The 18,580-nt window shown below is 39.1% G+C and overlaps 1 protein-coding gene across 8 annotated transcripts in view; it reads left to right on the forward strand.

Annotated features, from left to right (window-relative positions):
• The window catches only part of LOC132692426 (alpha-fetoprotein-like), a 53,045-nt gene extending 36,356 nt beyond the window's left edge, over window positions 1-16,689 (forward strand). For 6 of the 8 annotated variants that reach the window (XR_014137585.1, XR_014137586.1, XR_014137588.1 and 3 more), the window contains 4 exons: window positions 5,098-5,230; window positions 11,833-11,909; window positions 14,837-15,281; window positions 15,324-16,689. Coding sequence is in view for 1 of the 8 variants with exons in the window: in XM_060654865.3 (XP_060510848.3) it covers window positions 5,098-5,230; window positions 11,833-11,880 (181 nt within the window). In the remaining 7 variants the exon portion in view is untranslated. Of the gene's footprint in view, window positions 1-5,097; window positions 5,231-11,832; window positions 11,910-12,114; window positions 12,334-14,836; window positions 15,282-15,323 lie in introns of those variants that run through there. The other 2 variants (XR_014137590.1, XM_060654865.3) reach the window with 2 other exon arrangements.
• The last annotated feature ends 1,891 nt before the right edge of the window (window positions 16,690-18,580 follow it).

Below are 18,580 nucleotides of genomic sequence, written 5' to 3' on the forward strand. Positions count from 1 at the left end.
TGCCAGAATCAAGGGGTTATAATATTAGTTATAATTTTTTAAACATTGAGTTATTCTATAAAGGCTAGATAATAAAAAGTATAAAATATTAGGAATCGTCCCTGTCCTGGCGAAATCACTGTGTTCTCTGTATGGAGAAAACAATAGCATACAGATAGTTAATGTAGAGATTTCTGGAATATTCTGGGAGGATCCACATTGGGAGTCAAGGGTCAAGCTGGAAAAAAACCTTCTTACTTCCTGGGATAGCGGCAAGGGTTCTGTATGGCTGGCTATCACAGCATAAATTTGCAAAAACACAAAAGGAAAACCAAGCAAAGGAGTTTCTGGAGAGGAAAGAAAAATTCAGCAGGATAGAAGAGAAGGTAGGAGTTGAGATCATGTAATAAGACAGAGACAATAAAAAGGAAATAGAAGTTCGAAGTAAAAGAATTTAATTGAGTTAAAAATACTGAGTGGCAATGAGAAGATTTAAGAGAGTATATAAAGATTTAAGATAGTATATAAAGACTAGACTATGCTTTAAATGAAGTGGTGGGTAAATTTCATGAAAAGAAAAGATTAATATCATAGAAATGAAAAACTGAAAACAAGTTGATGGTACTGAAAATCAAAACTAGGATTTAAGATTTAAAAAGGTAAGTTAAAAATTTTAAGCTAAAAACATAAAGAATTAAGGGAGCTTTTTAAAAATTTTTATTATAATTTTTTTTAAGGGAACTGTTTTTACATAACAGCAGTAGGGTTGGTAGGTAGAAAGATCAGAGTGGGAGAGGAAGGAAGTGGTCAGGAGGGGTAAATCAACTCCAAGCAGGTCACAAGTATGTGGCAGTCTGGGGGGGAGGAAGTCAAGCTTTTAAGTGGCACAGAATCCCCCATTTTAGAAGCAGCAGCCTTTATATCTGGGGTTTTAAGGAGAGATATCATGACATCCTAATACCCCTGCTATGAATCTCATTCCCAGACTTTTTGTCTTCTCATAATGGGATCCTTTTCTTCCCCTTGCTGGTTCCAGGACGATTGGAGTGTTTCTCCTGGTTGAAAGAAGCAGTTGCTCTCTGGTGTTCTGGAAACATAGCAGTCTTGCCAGTTTTCCCCCTACTGGTCCCTCTGGGGAAGTGCCTTTGGAAACCAGCCCACCCAGCAGGAGAGAGAGGAAAGCCGGGTGACTCAGGCATAAGTGAAGGAAGGGAGAGAAACTTTTGGGGGTGAGACTAGAGAGTTTGGGAGGGGCCAAGCCATGAACACACTTGGATCCCACAGCTTGTGAGACAAGAGGAGGGTATAGACAAGGGAGCTTTCCTGCCTCTCCCGTTAGGTTTCTCTATTACTGTGGGATCTACAGCTCAAATCCTCAGGGGAATTGTAAACATGCTCATTAATTATTTGCTGAATGAATAAGTGAATAAATAGGAGGAGAGCTGTGACAATGTACTATTTATTGTGGGAGTCAGGGAGGACGGGAACCATGGTTGGAAGCAACCGTTAATTTGAAATGGAAGCAAGTTGTGCTATGATTATTATAATTGTTCATCGTTCTTATTATCTTTGACATTATTTATTGCCTTAAGTGCACCAGTTACTGTACTCAGCTCTTTAATATGTTATTTTTGGTCCTTGCAAATACCTTGCAATGTAGGTGTTCAAATTTACTTTTTATAAAGGTCAGAGAGGTTAAGAATCTCGCTTACCATCACACTAACTAGTTGAACCAAAGTAAGTTTGACTTCAAAGTCTGTGCCCTCTATAGGATATTAGAAGGAAAGAGAAGTCCAGATTTTGCGTGAACCAGGGGTAAACCTCGTCCCCTTCCTATACCAGCTTCTGGCCTTTTGGTGCTGAATCCCCTAAGCCAGACTACAGAAGCCCCAAATGAGTGTTTGGAAATAGGGTCATTCCCACAGTATAAGTATCCATGACAGCTAGTGTTTATTGCCTGGGACTTAAGTAATCCTATGCTTTCATGGATAGGTCAGTGAATTTCATCATCATGGGTAATATTGGTTCTATAGGAAAGTATATTTTAAGACAAAACCCACCAAATTCCAATGGGAAATAGCCTGTATTTCTCCACCTTTACTAATTAATTTCTTAAAAACCGATACTGATTATTCAAAGGTAGGGTAAACTTCTTTGATTATTTATCTAACCATACAGACTTAAATTATATAGAGGCACTTAGAAACGAATACAGCATTTTCTTTCAAGTGGGATCAAGTTTAGGTCTAATTAGAAGAGTAAATATGTACAGAACAGCTGGGTAGAAAAAATGCTGATACTATTCTATTTCTTTTTAAAATATTGGTTTATGTTATTATTGAAGTAATGCACAATCATTGCAGAAAACTTAGAAAGTACACAAGAGAGAAGGAAAAATCATAACGATTTTATTCCAACACTGCAGATCTACCCATTATAAATATATGGGTAGTATAAGAATACATGTCACATATGTATGCAAGTGCACACTCCCGCAATTGCCCTTTGTGGTTCTAATATTTAATAATACAAGTTTTGCACAGCCTTGCGACTACCTGCTTCCACAAATTTCAGTCCCAGCAATTATCCCTAGAGTCCTCTGGGGAGAGCTTATGAAACTCCCTCCTCCTCCCCCTTGGAGCATTCTCCAAGCATGCTCTCCCTGGCACCACTCCTGGGCCACTGGGAACAGTCATGCCCTCCAGGGGCTGCTGTCGCCTGCTCAGCTGCAGACTGGATCCCTTGAAATGACAAAGCTACTTTATGTTTTGTTGTAAGAAGAAAGACAGCCCTTTCCCCTGACTCCCAGGATTATGCCCTTTCAGCAGGTACCAGGGCGGGGCTGCTCCTGTGTGTCTTCATGGTTTGCAGAACTTTAACGAAAGTTCTCTTACGGTGCTTTTTCAAAGAGTTACCCTGATCCCATGTGACTCAGAAATGAGTCCAATGAAGGCTTGGTTCGGGAACCACAGAATCATTGCTTCTTCCACTGACCAAGCCTTTCTTCCGGGACGGGAAGGGTATGAGCCTGACTTCTTGTGTCGGGATGAGTTCTCCCACGTGGTTCCCAATCCTCATGCCTTCTGGGAGGGAGGCTCACTTCCCTGGTTTGCTGTATATGCCCAGAACTATAACGCTCCCAGGGAATGTTTCTAATGCAAAATGGAGAGGACATAGAACCTTATTAAAAAGCTAACAGACAGTATTACATGGGATAACATCGATAAGTTATCGCACCTTGCCTGGATCATAGTAAACATCAGCATACTCAGAAGATGTTGGCCGTTGCCATTATTTTTAATATTTCTGGGGGGAGGTGGCAGGGATGTGAGAGTTGGAGGAGTGGGAGAGGGTGAAACGGCTAATTCAAAGAGGCATGTCCCCAGGGCTGCCATGTTAAGCTGGATACCTTATTTTACTGTTTAATGGGATCAGCATGCTATGGGCAACAGGGCACGGCTGTTTTTGTAGGTCCTGAGGGCACTGCTTGATTGGGCTAGGCTTGAGAGCTGCGGATGGCCAAGTTTGCTTTACCCACGTCCCCCACTTTGCTCCCGGTGCCTGCCTTCCCTGCGAGTGACCATGCTCACTGCCGCACAGTGCCTGAGCTGTGCCACTTACATGTGGGGGACTTCGCTGTTGGTCGCTTCTGGGCAGCAAAAGGTGGTGGCATCTCAGTCCAGGAGTCGAATGACTCAGCAAGTTGCTTGGGCCAGCGGCCCACATTGAGGTAGCTGGGAGAAGAGGAGGGCGTGTCTGGGGCCCAGAGTGAAACTAACCACAGTGCTTACCTCCTCCCTCATTGCCTGGTCTCTCTTCTCCCTCTTCTCCAGCTGACGCAACTGGACACAAACTGTGGCTGCCACATGGGGCAGCCCACCTCAGGCAAACAGGGGTTTGGAGTATCGCATTGCACTTCTATATTAGCCTCCATTTACCTGTCTGTGGGCAAAGCCTAAAATCTTTACTATCTGGAATTATTTACTGGACCTCTGGTTTAAATTGTCATAGAAGTAGCTACTTAGAGCTTTGAGATATTTTCTTTTATACCCATCCAAGGCACAAATAAGGCCACTAGGTAGTATACATGTGAACTTGAAAATGAAGAATAAGGAAAGGTTTTTGGTGAAACAGTAGAAGACGGATTAATGTATATTTTCCCTACCCTTCATGCCTTATTTTCCTTGTGGTTAAATCTGTCTTGGTCTAAAACAGTAAAAAAAAAAAAAAAAGAGAGAGAGAGAGAGAGAGAGAGAGAGAGAGATAACATTGGAAGATTTGGAATACTATTTCGTCAAGTAGAGACACAGAAACCAGGTTACACTTTTGAAGATTCATAGTGGCTAGAAACTACAGTTGTGGGGGAAACTCTTTTGTGAAGGAAATTGGAGATGACTGTCAAGCCATTATAGTTTCATATTAGTTTATTGGTTTATCATTAATAACATATGAAGGACCCTCAACTTCGAGGTGTGCTATACTTGTAATATTTATTTGGAAGTTAGTTGTTCAGAATAAATGTTCATTACAAAATGCGATAGGAAAAAGCATTTAATTTTAAGATATAATCTATTTATCATCCAATGCAATGAAAAGAGAAAACAAACATGTTTACCCTAGTAATAGTCATGTAAAATAATTAAATTTAATGTATCAATTATGTTAAAGAGATGTACTGGAAGAAAAGTATGTTGGATAAAACACAGAGATGGAGACGGGCAGTGTGAAAAGTACGAATACACCACGGCATTTTCAGGGCTTTTAAATATTTTTAAAATGTATTTATTGTCGGCAGAGAGCATGTGGGTGCATGTGTGTGGGGGAGGGGCAGAGAGAGAAGGAGAAAGAGAGTCCTAACCAGGCTCGGAGCTGTCAGTGTAGAGCCCGATGTGGGGCTCAATCTTGATCTCGCGTGAGATCACGACCTGAGCGGAAATCAAGAATCCGATGCTTAACCAACTGAGCCACCCAGAGGCCCCAGGCCTTTTATAAACTTGAGAGTGGGAGTGACAAAGAGGCGTGGGTGGTGTTCAGCTCTAAGTTAGCAAGGCAGGTGTGCAGGCTGGCCATCTAGAACTCAGGCAGCACTTGCATTTTTGCCACTGATTTCTGATTCAGGCTCCTGAGCAATCTTGTGAAGCAGAAACCACGGGCAACGGAGATGCAGTTCCAATCAATTATTGCAGATTTCGCTCACCTGGTGGAGACGTGCTGCCAAGCAGAGGAAAGTGAAATGTGCTTCAGAGGAGAGGTATCCCTGTTTCCTTGTCTATTCTCTTAGGATTTATTGAAGTTCTAAACAAAGTACTCTCTCCATTCCAAACGTGAACGGATTGGGAGAAAAGCACAGTGTAGACGGATTGGTGTAATTGACTACATTTGGGTTCAGGGTATGTTACTATTTATGCTTATTTGAGGCACATTAGAATTGAATACCAGAGTCGTGGCACCAGATGGAGGTGGATTGGGGGTGGGAGAGAGAAACATGAACTGAAGACTTTGGTAATTGTAGAGAAACGGTGTCCTTAAAAATAGAGTGAAATTTTAAAGAAATGACAGTTTGAAGACCTTATGGGCAAACTGTAGTTTTGTTCCAGATATTTCTGGGGGGCACAATAGGGAATAGTTGCCAAATGTAATTGGGGCTTAACTAAGGAATCAGGGACGAGGGTTTCATTTTCTTAGTGGCCAGAAGATCATTGGAATAAGGGTGAAGACTACATAGAGGAAAGAGAAATGACCAGAAAAGAGTGCTCGTGCTTACTCACCAAACTGACTACTACATTAGTTTCTGTAACTAATCTAATTGTGTATGGTTACCAAGTAAATGATTTTTCCTAAGATGGTAAAGTTATAGGACTTAAACTGCTAAGAATATCATGGTAGGCTGTGGCCCAGAAAATTCATGTCAATTCATGGAAGGGACCTAGGACAAACTGCTCTCCCAGGGACGTGATTCAAGGAGCAGAAACTCAGATATTGTAGTATCTGAGTAAAGGAATGCAAGTGTGTAGTTAAAAAATAATAATAATAAAGCAGTCTTTATAGTGAAAACAGGCTGTGGATGGTTCAGATGGGGGCTATGGCTAGCAATGGCCGAGGGAAATGTTTTCACAGGTAACAATTTTCCTGAATGCCTTGATTACCTTCAGTGGCTCTTTTCTACCTATTCAGCTAAACTGTACATGTGTTTATGTTAAAAGTCACATATCTATAGTCTAGCCAAGGGCAGGCAAACTACAGCTCTCAGGCTAATGGGCTCCACTTCCTGTTTATATAAATAAGGTTGTATTGACACACAGCCCTGCCCATTTATTTACATATTGTCTATGGCTGCTTTCTGTCTGTAACAGCTGAATTAAGTAATTGCAGGATTGAGTGGCTGTGACAGAGACTGCATGAACTGCAAAGCCCTCAAATATTGACTATCAGGCTGTTCACAGAAAAACTTCACTGACTCCCAGATTAGCTGATACAAAAAATGAAAGTAATCACCTATGCTAGAATCTATTTATTTTAGTTTTTTTTTTTTTAACGTTTTATTGTTGAAAGACAGAAAGAGAGCTTGAGCAGGGGAGAGGCAGACACAGAATCTGAGACAGGCTCCAGGCTTTGAGCTGTCAGCGCAGAGACAGATGCGGGGCTTGAACCCATGAACCGTGAGATCATGACCTGAACCACAGTCGGACGCTTAATTGACTAAGCCACCCAGGCGCCCTTCTATTTATTTATTTTAAAGTCTTTTTACTTTTTGTAAAGCATTCAGAAAACATGTTTCCATCTAAGCGACAACTCCATAACCACACAGATCAACACTTTGAAGAAGGGCCTAGTCTGGGAACTCCCAAGGGAATTTTCTTGAGGCATTCTTGCTCCTGAGTAAGAATACTACTTGCTCAAACTGTTTAACCAATGGCCTGCTAGGAAGATTTCTGTGCTCTTTCCCCCACATTTTTTGCCTAACAGTTATCTTCAACTTAGTGGTTGAAAAGCCCAATATCTTCCCCTTTCCCCCTTCCTTCTCTACTTTCTTTTAGGATTTCTCTCCCCCAAATTAAAGGAGAAAACAGAAGCTATCTGAAGAATATATCATGTTAATTATAATTTGCCAGAATTACTTCTTCAGATAAAAATGTTTATTATCTGTAATTATGCATTATCTCTAAAGTTTGGTCAAGTTGATCCTTGTATGATTATTCTAAGGCAGTGAGTCTGAAACTTTAGTGTGCATTAGAATCACTTACAGAGCTTACTCAAACAAAATCAGTGTTTTCCACCCCAGGGTGTCTGATTTAGTAGTTCTGGGATGGGGTCTGATAATTTGCATTTCTAACAAGTTCTAGGTGCTGCTGGTGCTGCTGGTTTGGGGACCACTTTAAGGATCACTTTAGTAAGGTGCAAGTAGATAATCATAAACTGTTCCCCCATTCCCTCCCCATGTTTCTGAATTGTCTAATTCTCAGTGAGAAGTTGGAACCAAGGACAGTAACAGAAATAATGAAACAATTGGAAAATAACATTTATAAAAGGAAGTGAAAGGATCTGTGGATATTAGATATGAAGATAAGACTGGAATATTTACAAAATAACCTTATGGTATATAAACAGGCTTAGCAAAAAATGTGGGAATGGATGATAAAACTACTTTAGAATCTTATCCTCAAGAATTTGTGCAAATCTCCATGCTTCTGTGTTTGTGAAAGGAGTCTAGGTTTGACAATAGGGCAGAGGAATAATGCCTAGAGACTCCAGGAGCCTCCATGGAACCATGACCCCAGAAGCTCAGAGGCTCAGCCAGTTGGCAGTCTGTGGCTGTTCCAAGTTAGCTATAAAAGACTAACCACTTTAGGGACCTACGGGCATTTTCTTTGTTTTCTTTTCTGATATTATAGTAGTCAATTATGTAAACATGTCCTGCCTGCTAAAAGAGAGGGTGAGCAGGTTTGAAGACTGCCTTTCTAGCTCTGGCTGTTGGGAGGACAAAGCATTTTTAGATAAGATGGAGGACATAGTTTGAGAAGGAAGCCAAATTCTAAGGAGAAAAAGGGTGAACCAACAATGTTGGAATGTTGACAAGAGAAAAACGAATATATAAGAGGAAAAAAAAAAAAGAAACTCAGCTATAGAGGGTGAATTTGGATTGTCCAAAGAACAGGCATCTCTCACATTTCATGAAATAATAACACAAATTGTAGACCTCAGCAGGTTCAAGGAGAAAACCCTACTCACAGATACTCTCTGCCAGGTCAACGGGGAATGATAATTATAGCCTGAGATATTTCTCTGTCAACCAGCAGAGTATAATATAGAAGAAAGCAAACATGAATTAGCAGAAATGTGGTCAGGTTGGAACAATGCTTTGAAAATAATACATGCAATTTCACAATGAAAAAAAGCGAAGGTCTACTTTTAGATGCGACTCAACACAAGTTCATGGGAAAAGATCTGCTGGGTAAGTAGTCTGTACCCAACAACTTGATGGGTCTACTGTCAGAGTCACTGTAGTCTTGGATGCATTTCCAAAGAAAAAACAAGGACCAGGTTAAGCAAGGTGATAATTCCAACGTAGGTGGATCAATGTGGGTGAACTACCAATGCAGGTGGTCACAGGTTACTATGTTCAGTTTCTTATAATACATTACACAAGCTTTGAAAATAATATAAGCAATACATGAACACAACAAGAGCTCAAACAGAACACCAGGGTACATTTCCCCTTCCCAATTTTGAGTTCTTTCTTCTAGTTTTCCTAGTGATTCCCATCATCACCTTAATAGTTTCCTAAAATATTCAAAATATTCACGTCACATAATGAATATGGTGTGCTTCTGCTGACTTCAAGAACCCTATCCAGAGACTCTTTCTTAATTTATTTAAAAGTATTTTTAGTTCTTTTATTGCTTCTATTTCTTGGCCCTTCAGTTCCAGTCAGCATCTAGTGATTCTCCCAAACATAAGTAACATGTCTAAACTTCCTTTGACTTCCTGCCAAGTTTACTCTTTAAAGCTATACCATTGTTCTACAGTGTCTGGGTTTATGTATCTGCTTATTAAATACAAAGTTTATATGCTTTGTTCAGAAGTTAATGCTAAAAACTGGAAATGATTCAATAGTATATTTAATTGTGTGTTTACTTTGAATATTACTTATATCAGTACCATGAATGGATTGACCAACCGAATGATTTACCCTGTTAAAAGGTGTAGAAATTAAATGAACACTCTTCTCTTACCACTACCAGCTGCAGAAAATCATGCCACTTTTATTTAGTTTCACATATTTGGACTATGATTTTCTTGTATATCCTTCTGTATTTAAGAGTTTCTAATTTCCTTTCTTTTTCTCTGTTGGCAAATAAAGCACGCACTTTCATCAGATTACTAGACTCTTTTAAGTTCTTAATAAGACAGTTTTTTAATAGAATATTCTGTCATCTTAAAAGAATATTTCAAAAAGCCCTCTGAGCTAATCTTTCAATCAGATGTAGTTATTTCTGGACTTATCCATGGCTATTCACATAGGGTTTCATTTTAGTGTAATCCTGGGTAAATTGGACTATTTCTAAATACAATTTTTTTTGTTTTTTTCTTGGACTAGTTTACGTTTTGTTGGGCTACATTCTTAACATATGTACATATGTATGTATGTATTATTTCAAAATAATATATAAACTTTCTGGGTCCTTGTATTTTATTATTTTTTTAAGTTTATTTATTTATTTTGAGAGAGACAGACAGACAGAGAGAGAGAGAGAGAAAAAGCCTGGGGAAGGGCAGAGAGAGAGAATCCCAAGCAGGCTCTGTGTTGTCAGTGCAGAGCCCAACACAGGGCTTGATCCCACAAAACATGAGATCATGACCTGAGCTGAAATCAAGAGTCGGAAGCTTAACCGATTGAGTCACCCAGGGGCCATTGGGTTCTTGTATTTTAAAATATTATTTTGTCCATATATTTGCACAATATTTTTGCTGATATGTCAATGGAGGTTCTTTAGGTGTAAACAATAGGATCAAATTCTGGCTAAGTAATATTAGTTTATTGAAAGAATAGTGGCAGCTACAGTTTGAAAAACAAGCTGAGCAGTAGACCAAAACCAAAAGCAACTCAGAAATTAGTGACTTTCTGGTATTTTACTGCTATGACATATCATCATTTCATTATTCTTCGCCCCTATTTTTGCACTTTGATATTTTGGTCAATGTCATACTGATGGCCTTTTTCTTCCCCCTTAGCAGTTCATCAATATCTCTTACATTGATTTTTTTTTTTTCTTTTTAGCATCGACAAGGCTTTCTTCTTTTTTAAAAGCATTTTTACCATTATTTCACTGGGGTCTTGGAAGAGATGAGAGAAAACACATTTTAAGAGGATATTAGCTGATTGTTATGTCCAGAGAGTATCTAGAATGAAAAAAAAGGATTGAAATGCATGTCACAAGGATATGGAGAAATTGACTGGTAATGGTTATCCCAAAGTCTTAGGATGGGTGACCTGTTAGCAGTCTACCAACATGTCCAGGATTATAGGACATTAGAGTGACTAATTTGATGTCAGTGTAAGGAAAATGTTTCCTCTTTTTCTCTGTTCTCTGCATTCCATCACCTCATGGAACAGGAGTCCATGCTTTCTATTTCTAAATCTTGCTTGTGCTTTGCCGCAAGATGTTGAGTTATCCCTTATTTCATGTAGGACATTTCTCATTATTACAGTAGTTTTTCAGATTCCTTTCTTCGACCTTACCTTACCTTTACCAGAAACATTTTCCCCCCACCTCTGCATCTGTCATCATTACAAGTGAGAAATTTACCAAGGAACTATGGAATAAATAGGAATAAATAAAGTCAGGAAGGACGGATATGGAGAAATGGGACTTACCCACTAATATTAGGTTCAGAGCAAATGGATAAGATTAAATATGAGGGTCTTGAGGTTGAGCTTATGGGAAAATGTCCCATGAAGATTGATTTAAAATGTCATGGGTTCCCAGAGAAACAAAGATTCCTTAAACTGCAGAGCTATTTTGAAAACCAGACTTAAATAGATTCCAGTCTCTAGATAATTTAGATGTGGTACTGTTTGACGGTAGGAAGAAAAGCTAAATTAATAGACTTTTAAGCATGTCCCACAGGGTGCTAGGAGTTCTGGGGAGTTCAGGTCACCTATCCACTAGGGCGCGCGGGCTTGTGTGTGTGTGTGTGTGTGTGTGTGTGTATGCACGTGCACACGCACACACACTCGCTCATGCACTAATCTTAGCAATGGAATTCTAGGGCCCTATTCCCACTTCACTAAAGATCACTTAACTTTTACCTATCTCTCTGGGCTTCCAAGAATGACTTTCATTTGAATAAAGAGCATACAGGTAAAAATTGGGGAAAACTGCTGGACTTAGAATAGAGGTCAATACCAGTGTATACGAAGATGGTAAGGACACGGATTGAAGTTCGTGGTTTTGATCCTCTTGAATTCTTGTACCTAATTGTATAATGATTTAGCATGGGATTAGCCTAGAGCAGTTTTAAAATGCATTGAGAAACTGATGTTGATTGTTTTTACCCTGCGCCAAAAGAGTCCCATAGTTTTGTGAGGAAAAAGCAAAGTTTTTTTTTAAAATCCAAATCTGGGGTCCTCAGAGTGAGAGAGGTATTGCAGTTAAGTAAGAGCTTAAGCTAAGGGACTAGGCTGTGAGAAATTCTAAGATCTTGAGCAGTGAGCACTTAAGAGCCCCTCAACAGGCATATACAGGTAAGTCTTAAAGATTTTTCTGTTTGGGGATCATAAATGTTCGGGTGTCTTCTTTTGTTCTGTTTTTCTCTTTCTTTACCGATGTACTTACTTGCTTTCTTTTCTAGGGGTCCAAACTGATTGAAAAGTGCCAGTCTCTCTTGGGACACAAATGACCCCAGAAAATGTCAGTGCGGAATCTTTGGTGAGATCCGCTTTTTATTTTTCATGAGTAATCAAACCCATGTCTGAGATTCAAAATAAGATTCAACAAAATCATTTCTTAGCTACTCACAATGCTACTCAAGAACACTAGCGTGGCTACACTAAATCTCTCCTTTTCTACTCAGAGAAACCTACTTATCGTAACCCTGATACAACCAGCTTACACTCTTCCTTTCTCCCCTAAGCTTTCGGCTTCTCAGAAGCAGCACCAGAAATATGAAATCAAGGGGCCTTTCAAAGCCTCAGGTAGACGCGATGGGCTGCCACACTGAGCTGGAAACTGGCTGCTTGGTTTCCAGAGTGAAAAAGACCCACCTGCAGTTTGGAAGTTTCTGTCTATATCACTGCTGAAAATGATTATTGATGAACTGAATGGAATGTGCTTTATAATAAGTTAACTTTAGAATTGCTTTGGCTTTTTTTTTTTTTTTTGAGAAAGTGTGGAACCGGGAGGGTACTTGGAACTGCTTATAACATTCATTGAATAGATTTTAGTGGGTCTAGTGTATGAGGCGCTATCCTAGGAGCTTGTGATACATCGGTGACCATGAAAAACTAAACAAAATCCCTATCTTCCTCATGTTTACCTTCTGGGGGAGGTTGGTGAAAACATATCTTTCCTTCTTTTTGTCTCTCTCTCTCTTTCACCATCAGTTAGACTTGAACTAACTAGGACTTTGCCTTGTGCCTATGGCATTGAACACATGATGAAATCAAGAAAATATTTAACGTTCTGTTTGCCAAGAGCCTTTGAGTTACTTGCAAAGCTACAAAAGGTCATAACTGAGGTGGGGAATAGGTTCTGTTGGCCGTACATTGTCTCCTACGTGCCAGATAAGTCTGCTTTTGCAACAGCCGGTGTCCTAAAGACACATCATTACACGTAACTTCTTGCTTATTATTGTCACTGGCTACAGTAATAATAACTAGCATGGTGCCAGATACTAAATTTTTACCTGTAAAAACTCATTTAGTCCTCATCATAATCTAATGAGGAAGGTACTATTAGTAACCTTCCCATTCTACGGACCAAGACGATGAGCACAGAGAGGTTAAGTATCTTGCCCAAGTATTCACAGATGGTTTGGAACCAGGTTTCAAATCTAGACCATCCATCTCCAGAAACTGGGCTCTTAATCAGTGCATTCATGCTTTTTTGTCATGTCAAGGAACATCATTATCTAAAAACTCAATAGCAGAGTAATCTCCCTGAAGCACTGATTGCAAACAGTGGTAGTTTTCTCTGCACCATGTTGAGAAGAGAATGGCTAATTCCTTCTGTGAACAGTGAACCAAATAACTCGCTCCGTCTCCTTTAACCATTGATTCTGCCACCAACGCCTTGGAAGAATCCCTCAGAGGTTCATTCAATTTCTCATTCTTTTTTCTCTATCTCTTTCTTTCTCTCATCTCTTTAATATATATTTGTTAATTCCTTTTTCTATATGTGCTCATTTCTTTCTTTAAACTTTGAAATTGAGTTCTGACCCCCTTGGCACATTTTTCTCATCCTTCCACCTTTTATCTTTACCCTATGTATGTGATGCTGACATTGGAATGCAGGGGCCCTAATGTTTATAAACTTGAGCTTTCGGTGATGATTTGTGTAGTAGTCTTTTCCCCAGCAATCCTAGGATCAATGACATAATGAACTTATCATTTGGACTTATGTTTATTTTTCCAGATTTTTTTGTGTTTAATAAAAAATAAGCAGTAATAGTGTAGTGCTTACTAAATAAGTGAGTTATTCTGATTAGAGAAAAAAATTCTCATTATATTGCATCTCACCTTGATTTTAAATAGTTTTACCTCACTCCAGTGATTTCAACATGTTCATATACATTAGCAAATGAGATGTGAAAAAACGTTTGCAAGTTCCTATTGTGTTTAATACACTGCTAGGTGCTATAGAGAAGAATATGAATTTACTAAGACCAGATAACTAATGCATTTATACAAGAGACAAACACATAAGGAATTACAACAAAGGGCAGATTTCAAATTTCCAGTGTCACAAGAGCAGAGCTGGTAATGTGATTCACAAGAGTCTGAGTTCACAAATTGTCACAGAGACCAGGAAAAGTCATGGAAGAAGTGACCCTGCCCAACGACTGGAAATTAGGCAAGGTTTGAACAGATAGAGAAGTGGTGGGATGTGAGGTGTTTTGGGGAATGGTGAGTGATTCAGTTTGGTCCGTTGTAAGACAAAAATTAAGTAGTTGTGGGCAGTGCGATCCAGTGGAAGATAGGGATATAAGGGTGGGTGGGGACATACTGTAGTTTAATTTTAACAACAGTTAAGGTTTATCACATTTTTAACGTGTAAGGTGCCAGCCTTGACATGTATTATTCCTATAACTCCCACAACCATCCAGTGAAGTCGGTACTACTATCCCATTTTACAGATGAGGACAAATAAGAATGCCAGACAGAATGTAGTTTAGGGTGAAGCCATAGATTATGGGGGTTGAGAGTGTGGATTCCGGAGTGTGGTTCAAATCCTACCCAGTTTTTCTAAAGACCTTAGCAAATCTCCTAACCTCTCCATGGCCTTCCTCATCTATAAAATTGGGTTGAAAGGGTAGCTTCTTTGTGGGACTATAATAAACACTAAATCAGCTAATATAGGTAAAGCTTAAAACAGTACTTGACAAATGGTAAGTGCTATTAATTTGAATGATGTGAAATTGCCAGTTTGGTAGGTTAAATATTGACAATTTCAAAGGGCTCAATCAATCTAATAGGTGTTAACTATTGTTATTTAGAAGACAAATGAAAAAGAAAAGAAAAAAGAGAAAGAAAAAAAAGAAGAAAAAGAAAAAAGAAAAGAAGAAAAAAGGACAAATGGATGCCATTGAAGGGTTTTGTTCTACTGCATCCTATTCCTTTCTTTCCTTTCCCGTGTAGATATAGCAACATGACAGTTACACCTGCCATCTTGTCCACCTCATAGGCTGCCTTGAAAATGGACTTCTTCCCCGTTCAGTTCCTGAAACCAATGTGAACGGCCCTAAGCAAAATTCCATAGCAACACTGCCTAACTGAACATTTCATATAACCAAGAGATAGTAAAATATACCACCAAATCAGAGAAAACCATACAGAAAAGATTCTATATTTCTTTAGCTACTGGGTCCGATTTGTGAAAAGGATGCATATATACAGGAGCTTTTAGAAAAACATTTCATATAACTCATTTGCACATTCTTTTATTCACTGATTCACTAATTCATTGTCTTTTATTCAATTGATTTTTATTAAGCACATCCTATATACAAAACACAGCATTAAATTCAGCCAAGTATACAAAGATGAATGTAACAGGTCCTCTACCATTAATAAGTATGGTATGGTATGGTATGGTAATAAGTATGGTAATAAGTATGGTAATAAGTATGGGGTTGAATTTGAACTAATATGTAACTGGTAATAAAAAACCTGAGCCACCTGAAGCAAGGATAAAGAGTTTTATGACAAAAGTTTATATTCTTGTATTATGCAAAGATACCTCCGAACAGATTTTTCTCTCTGAAATTGTATTGCCATGTAACAAATTATCCTAAAATTTGGCATACTACAACAGCCATTTATTTTCTCATACATTTTCCAAAGATCAGGAATCCAGGAGTGGGTTAGCTGGGTTTTCTGGCTCAGGGTGTCTCAGGAGGCTGTAGTCAAACTGTTAGGGCTGTGTCATCTGAAGGCTTGACCGGGACCAGCCCATGGCCCACTCATCTGGCTGTGGACAGGAGGCCTCAATTGTTGCTGGCTCTGGCAAAGGTCTCTGTTCCCATGATGCAAATCTTTCTCTGGGGCTGCTCTCGCCGTGGTAGTCGGCTTCCCCCAGAGCCAGTGACCCAGGAGAATGAGTGAGAAGGATGCCACAGCGTTATATGACCTAGTTGCCCAAATCACACAGTGTCACTTCTGCTGTCCTCTGCTCATCAGGATTGAGTCACTAGGTCCAGTCCATTTGCAAGGTGGGAAGGATTAGGCCCCACCTCTTGAGAGGAGGAATATCAAAGACTTTATGAATATATTTTAAAACTACCACAGAAGCGAAGTTAATGTCTTATTAAATAATTTTATTTTTCTGCATCTGGTAGGACTCTGCTTGCATGTACTTGCTACTTCTTGTTGGTAACTTTCTAATCATAACTTATCTATGCCCTAATTCAAAAAGTAACACGTGTTTATTATAGGCTATTTAATAAGCATAGAAAAATAAGAAATGATTCACCCATAATTCTACAATTCAGATATAACCACATCTAATGTGTTTTTGGTTAGTGTACACACACACAAACATATTTTATGGATAACAGATATTTTGAATATTTGTATGTATATTCTTATTTAGATATCGGATATGTAAGAAGAATTTCTTCCATAATTACAATTTATTTGGAAACATAATTCTAATAGCTGCATAATATTCTGTGGGTAAATGTTTTTTTCCTTCTGTTTTTTTCCATAATTTTGAAAATTTAGACTATTTAATTATTTTTATCACAATAGCAATATAATAAGTATCTTTGCACAATGGCTTTGTATGACTGATTATTTCAATATAGGATCCTCTAAGCTGAATTATAGGATGAACTTACTGCTGAACTGCTTTCAAGAAAAGTTATATCCACTTGTATTTCCACCAGTAGTCTCAGTGGCCATCTGATTGTAATTTGCTGAGTATTTAATCTCATTTCTTAATCTTTGCCAATAGACCACAAAGTGCATTTTGTTTTTCTTAACTTTGTGTTTTGATGACATCCGAGTTATTTTGTTGACTCTGTCCTCCGAATCCATCCTTAGCTGTTGGTTCTTTGAAAATGGATACGGACCCTTTAGAATTATTTTATTGACTCTCTCCTCCAAATTTGTTCTTAGCTCTTGGTTCTGTGAAAATGGATATGGACCCTTTAAGTGTGTTTCCTTTGCATTGTGCATGATGTCCTGCTTCGTCGGTAGAGGGCGCTGAAGAAGCATTGTAGCAGGAAATTTGGTCTTTCCAGATTCCCAGGGCTGACTGACAAGGCTTTGGGGAAGCCCACTTTTTTCCTCCACTGCTTTGCCCAGAGTGCTTTCTCCAGGGCAGTTTGCCTGTAGGGTGCAGCTTTCTTTACCGTTTGTTCCCCCAACTCCTTCATCTTTCGATTGGGTTTGTGGTGGCACAGCCTGGAGCTAACCCTAACCTGAACACAAATCACTGCTTTCCACACCACCCCCTGGATTCAGTGCCTGCTCACAGAGAGGGCCCCCGGGGGTGGCCATCTAGTAAGCTACCTGACCACCCTCTGTCCCACACAGCTTCAAAGATACTGCAGCCCAACTGATGCACAGAGTTGTACTGGGTTCCTGCAAAAGAGGCCCCTATAGCTCCCAATCCTGGCACACACACTTCTACTTTACAGTTATTCTCCTATCATCACAGCTTAATTAAAAAAAAAAAAAAAGTCCATTTATTTATTTTGAGAGAGAAAGAGACGTGGGGGCGGGGCAGAGAATTCCAGGCAGGCTCAGCACTGATGGCGGGGCTCGATCTCACATACCATGAGATCATGACCTGAGCCAAAATCAAGAGCCAGACGATTAACCCACTGAGCGACCCAGACGCCCCACAGCTTAATTCTTTATATTAAACTTCTCCTGCTTAAATTACTGTGTTTCTGTCTCCTTGCTGGATACAGTTGATCACCATTAAGATACAAGTCTCCTCTCACAACACACCTAGTAGCTCTTTGTATTTCTTCTGTGATTTTACTTTTCATGTCTTTTTTCTTTTTTTCTATCCATGTCTTGGAATTTTTCTTACATATCCTGTAGACTTTCAATATATTAATGATTAATCTTTTGTCATTTAGGAAAGGCACTTGACACTATTTTAAATTTTTATAAGTATACTGAATTTTAACAATTTCATTTGCCCTACTTTAGCAAGATGAGACTTTTTCTGAATTTTAACAATTTCTTTTGCCCTACTTTAGGAAGATGAGATATTTTTCTTTTTTTTTTTTAAGTTTATTTATTTATTTTGAGAGAGACAGGGTATGTGAGCAGGAGAGGGACAGAGAGAGAGGGAGAGAGAGAGGATCCCAAGCAGGCTCTGTGCTACCAGCACAGAGCCTGACGCAGGGTCTAAACTCATGAACCGTGAGATCATGACCTGAGCTGAAACCAAGAGTCAGATGCTCAGGCACCCTGAGAACATAATTTCTTATTAACCGATAGCTGGAAAGATAATGATGCAAGCCTCTGATTTCCTCAATAAAAGATTTCCTAGGACTCAAAGGTCACAGCACACTTTTACCTTCATTGAGTTTAGGTTTCGGTTTTGGTGACACTAGGAAGTAATAGCTTTGTCTAAAAATGTTTCATATTTTAATTTTGATAGTCTTCGAACTTGGGCTTGTTACATACAACTTTTTCCCTTAGTACATGTAATGTAATCAAACCAGGTAACACAATGCCTATGAGGAATGTGAAGGAAAGTGGTTTAGGGAATGGACCAATGTTGCATAAAATTCCATTTTAACATAGAGTTCACAAATAAAATCATAGGTGATACTTGTGGCATTACCAGTTTTTTGTCCCCCCTTTCTTCAAGTCAGTTTTAGCAGACTTTTAAGTATCTTGGGAGTTGTGGGATGAGTT

This window comes from Panthera onca, chromosome B1, assembly GCF_046562875.1.
Source record: "Panthera onca isolate mPanOnc1 chromosome B1, mPanOnc1 haplotype 2, whole genome shotgun sequence".
Lineage (NCBI taxonomy): Eukaryota > Metazoa > Chordata > Mammalia > Carnivora > Felidae > Panthera > Panthera onca.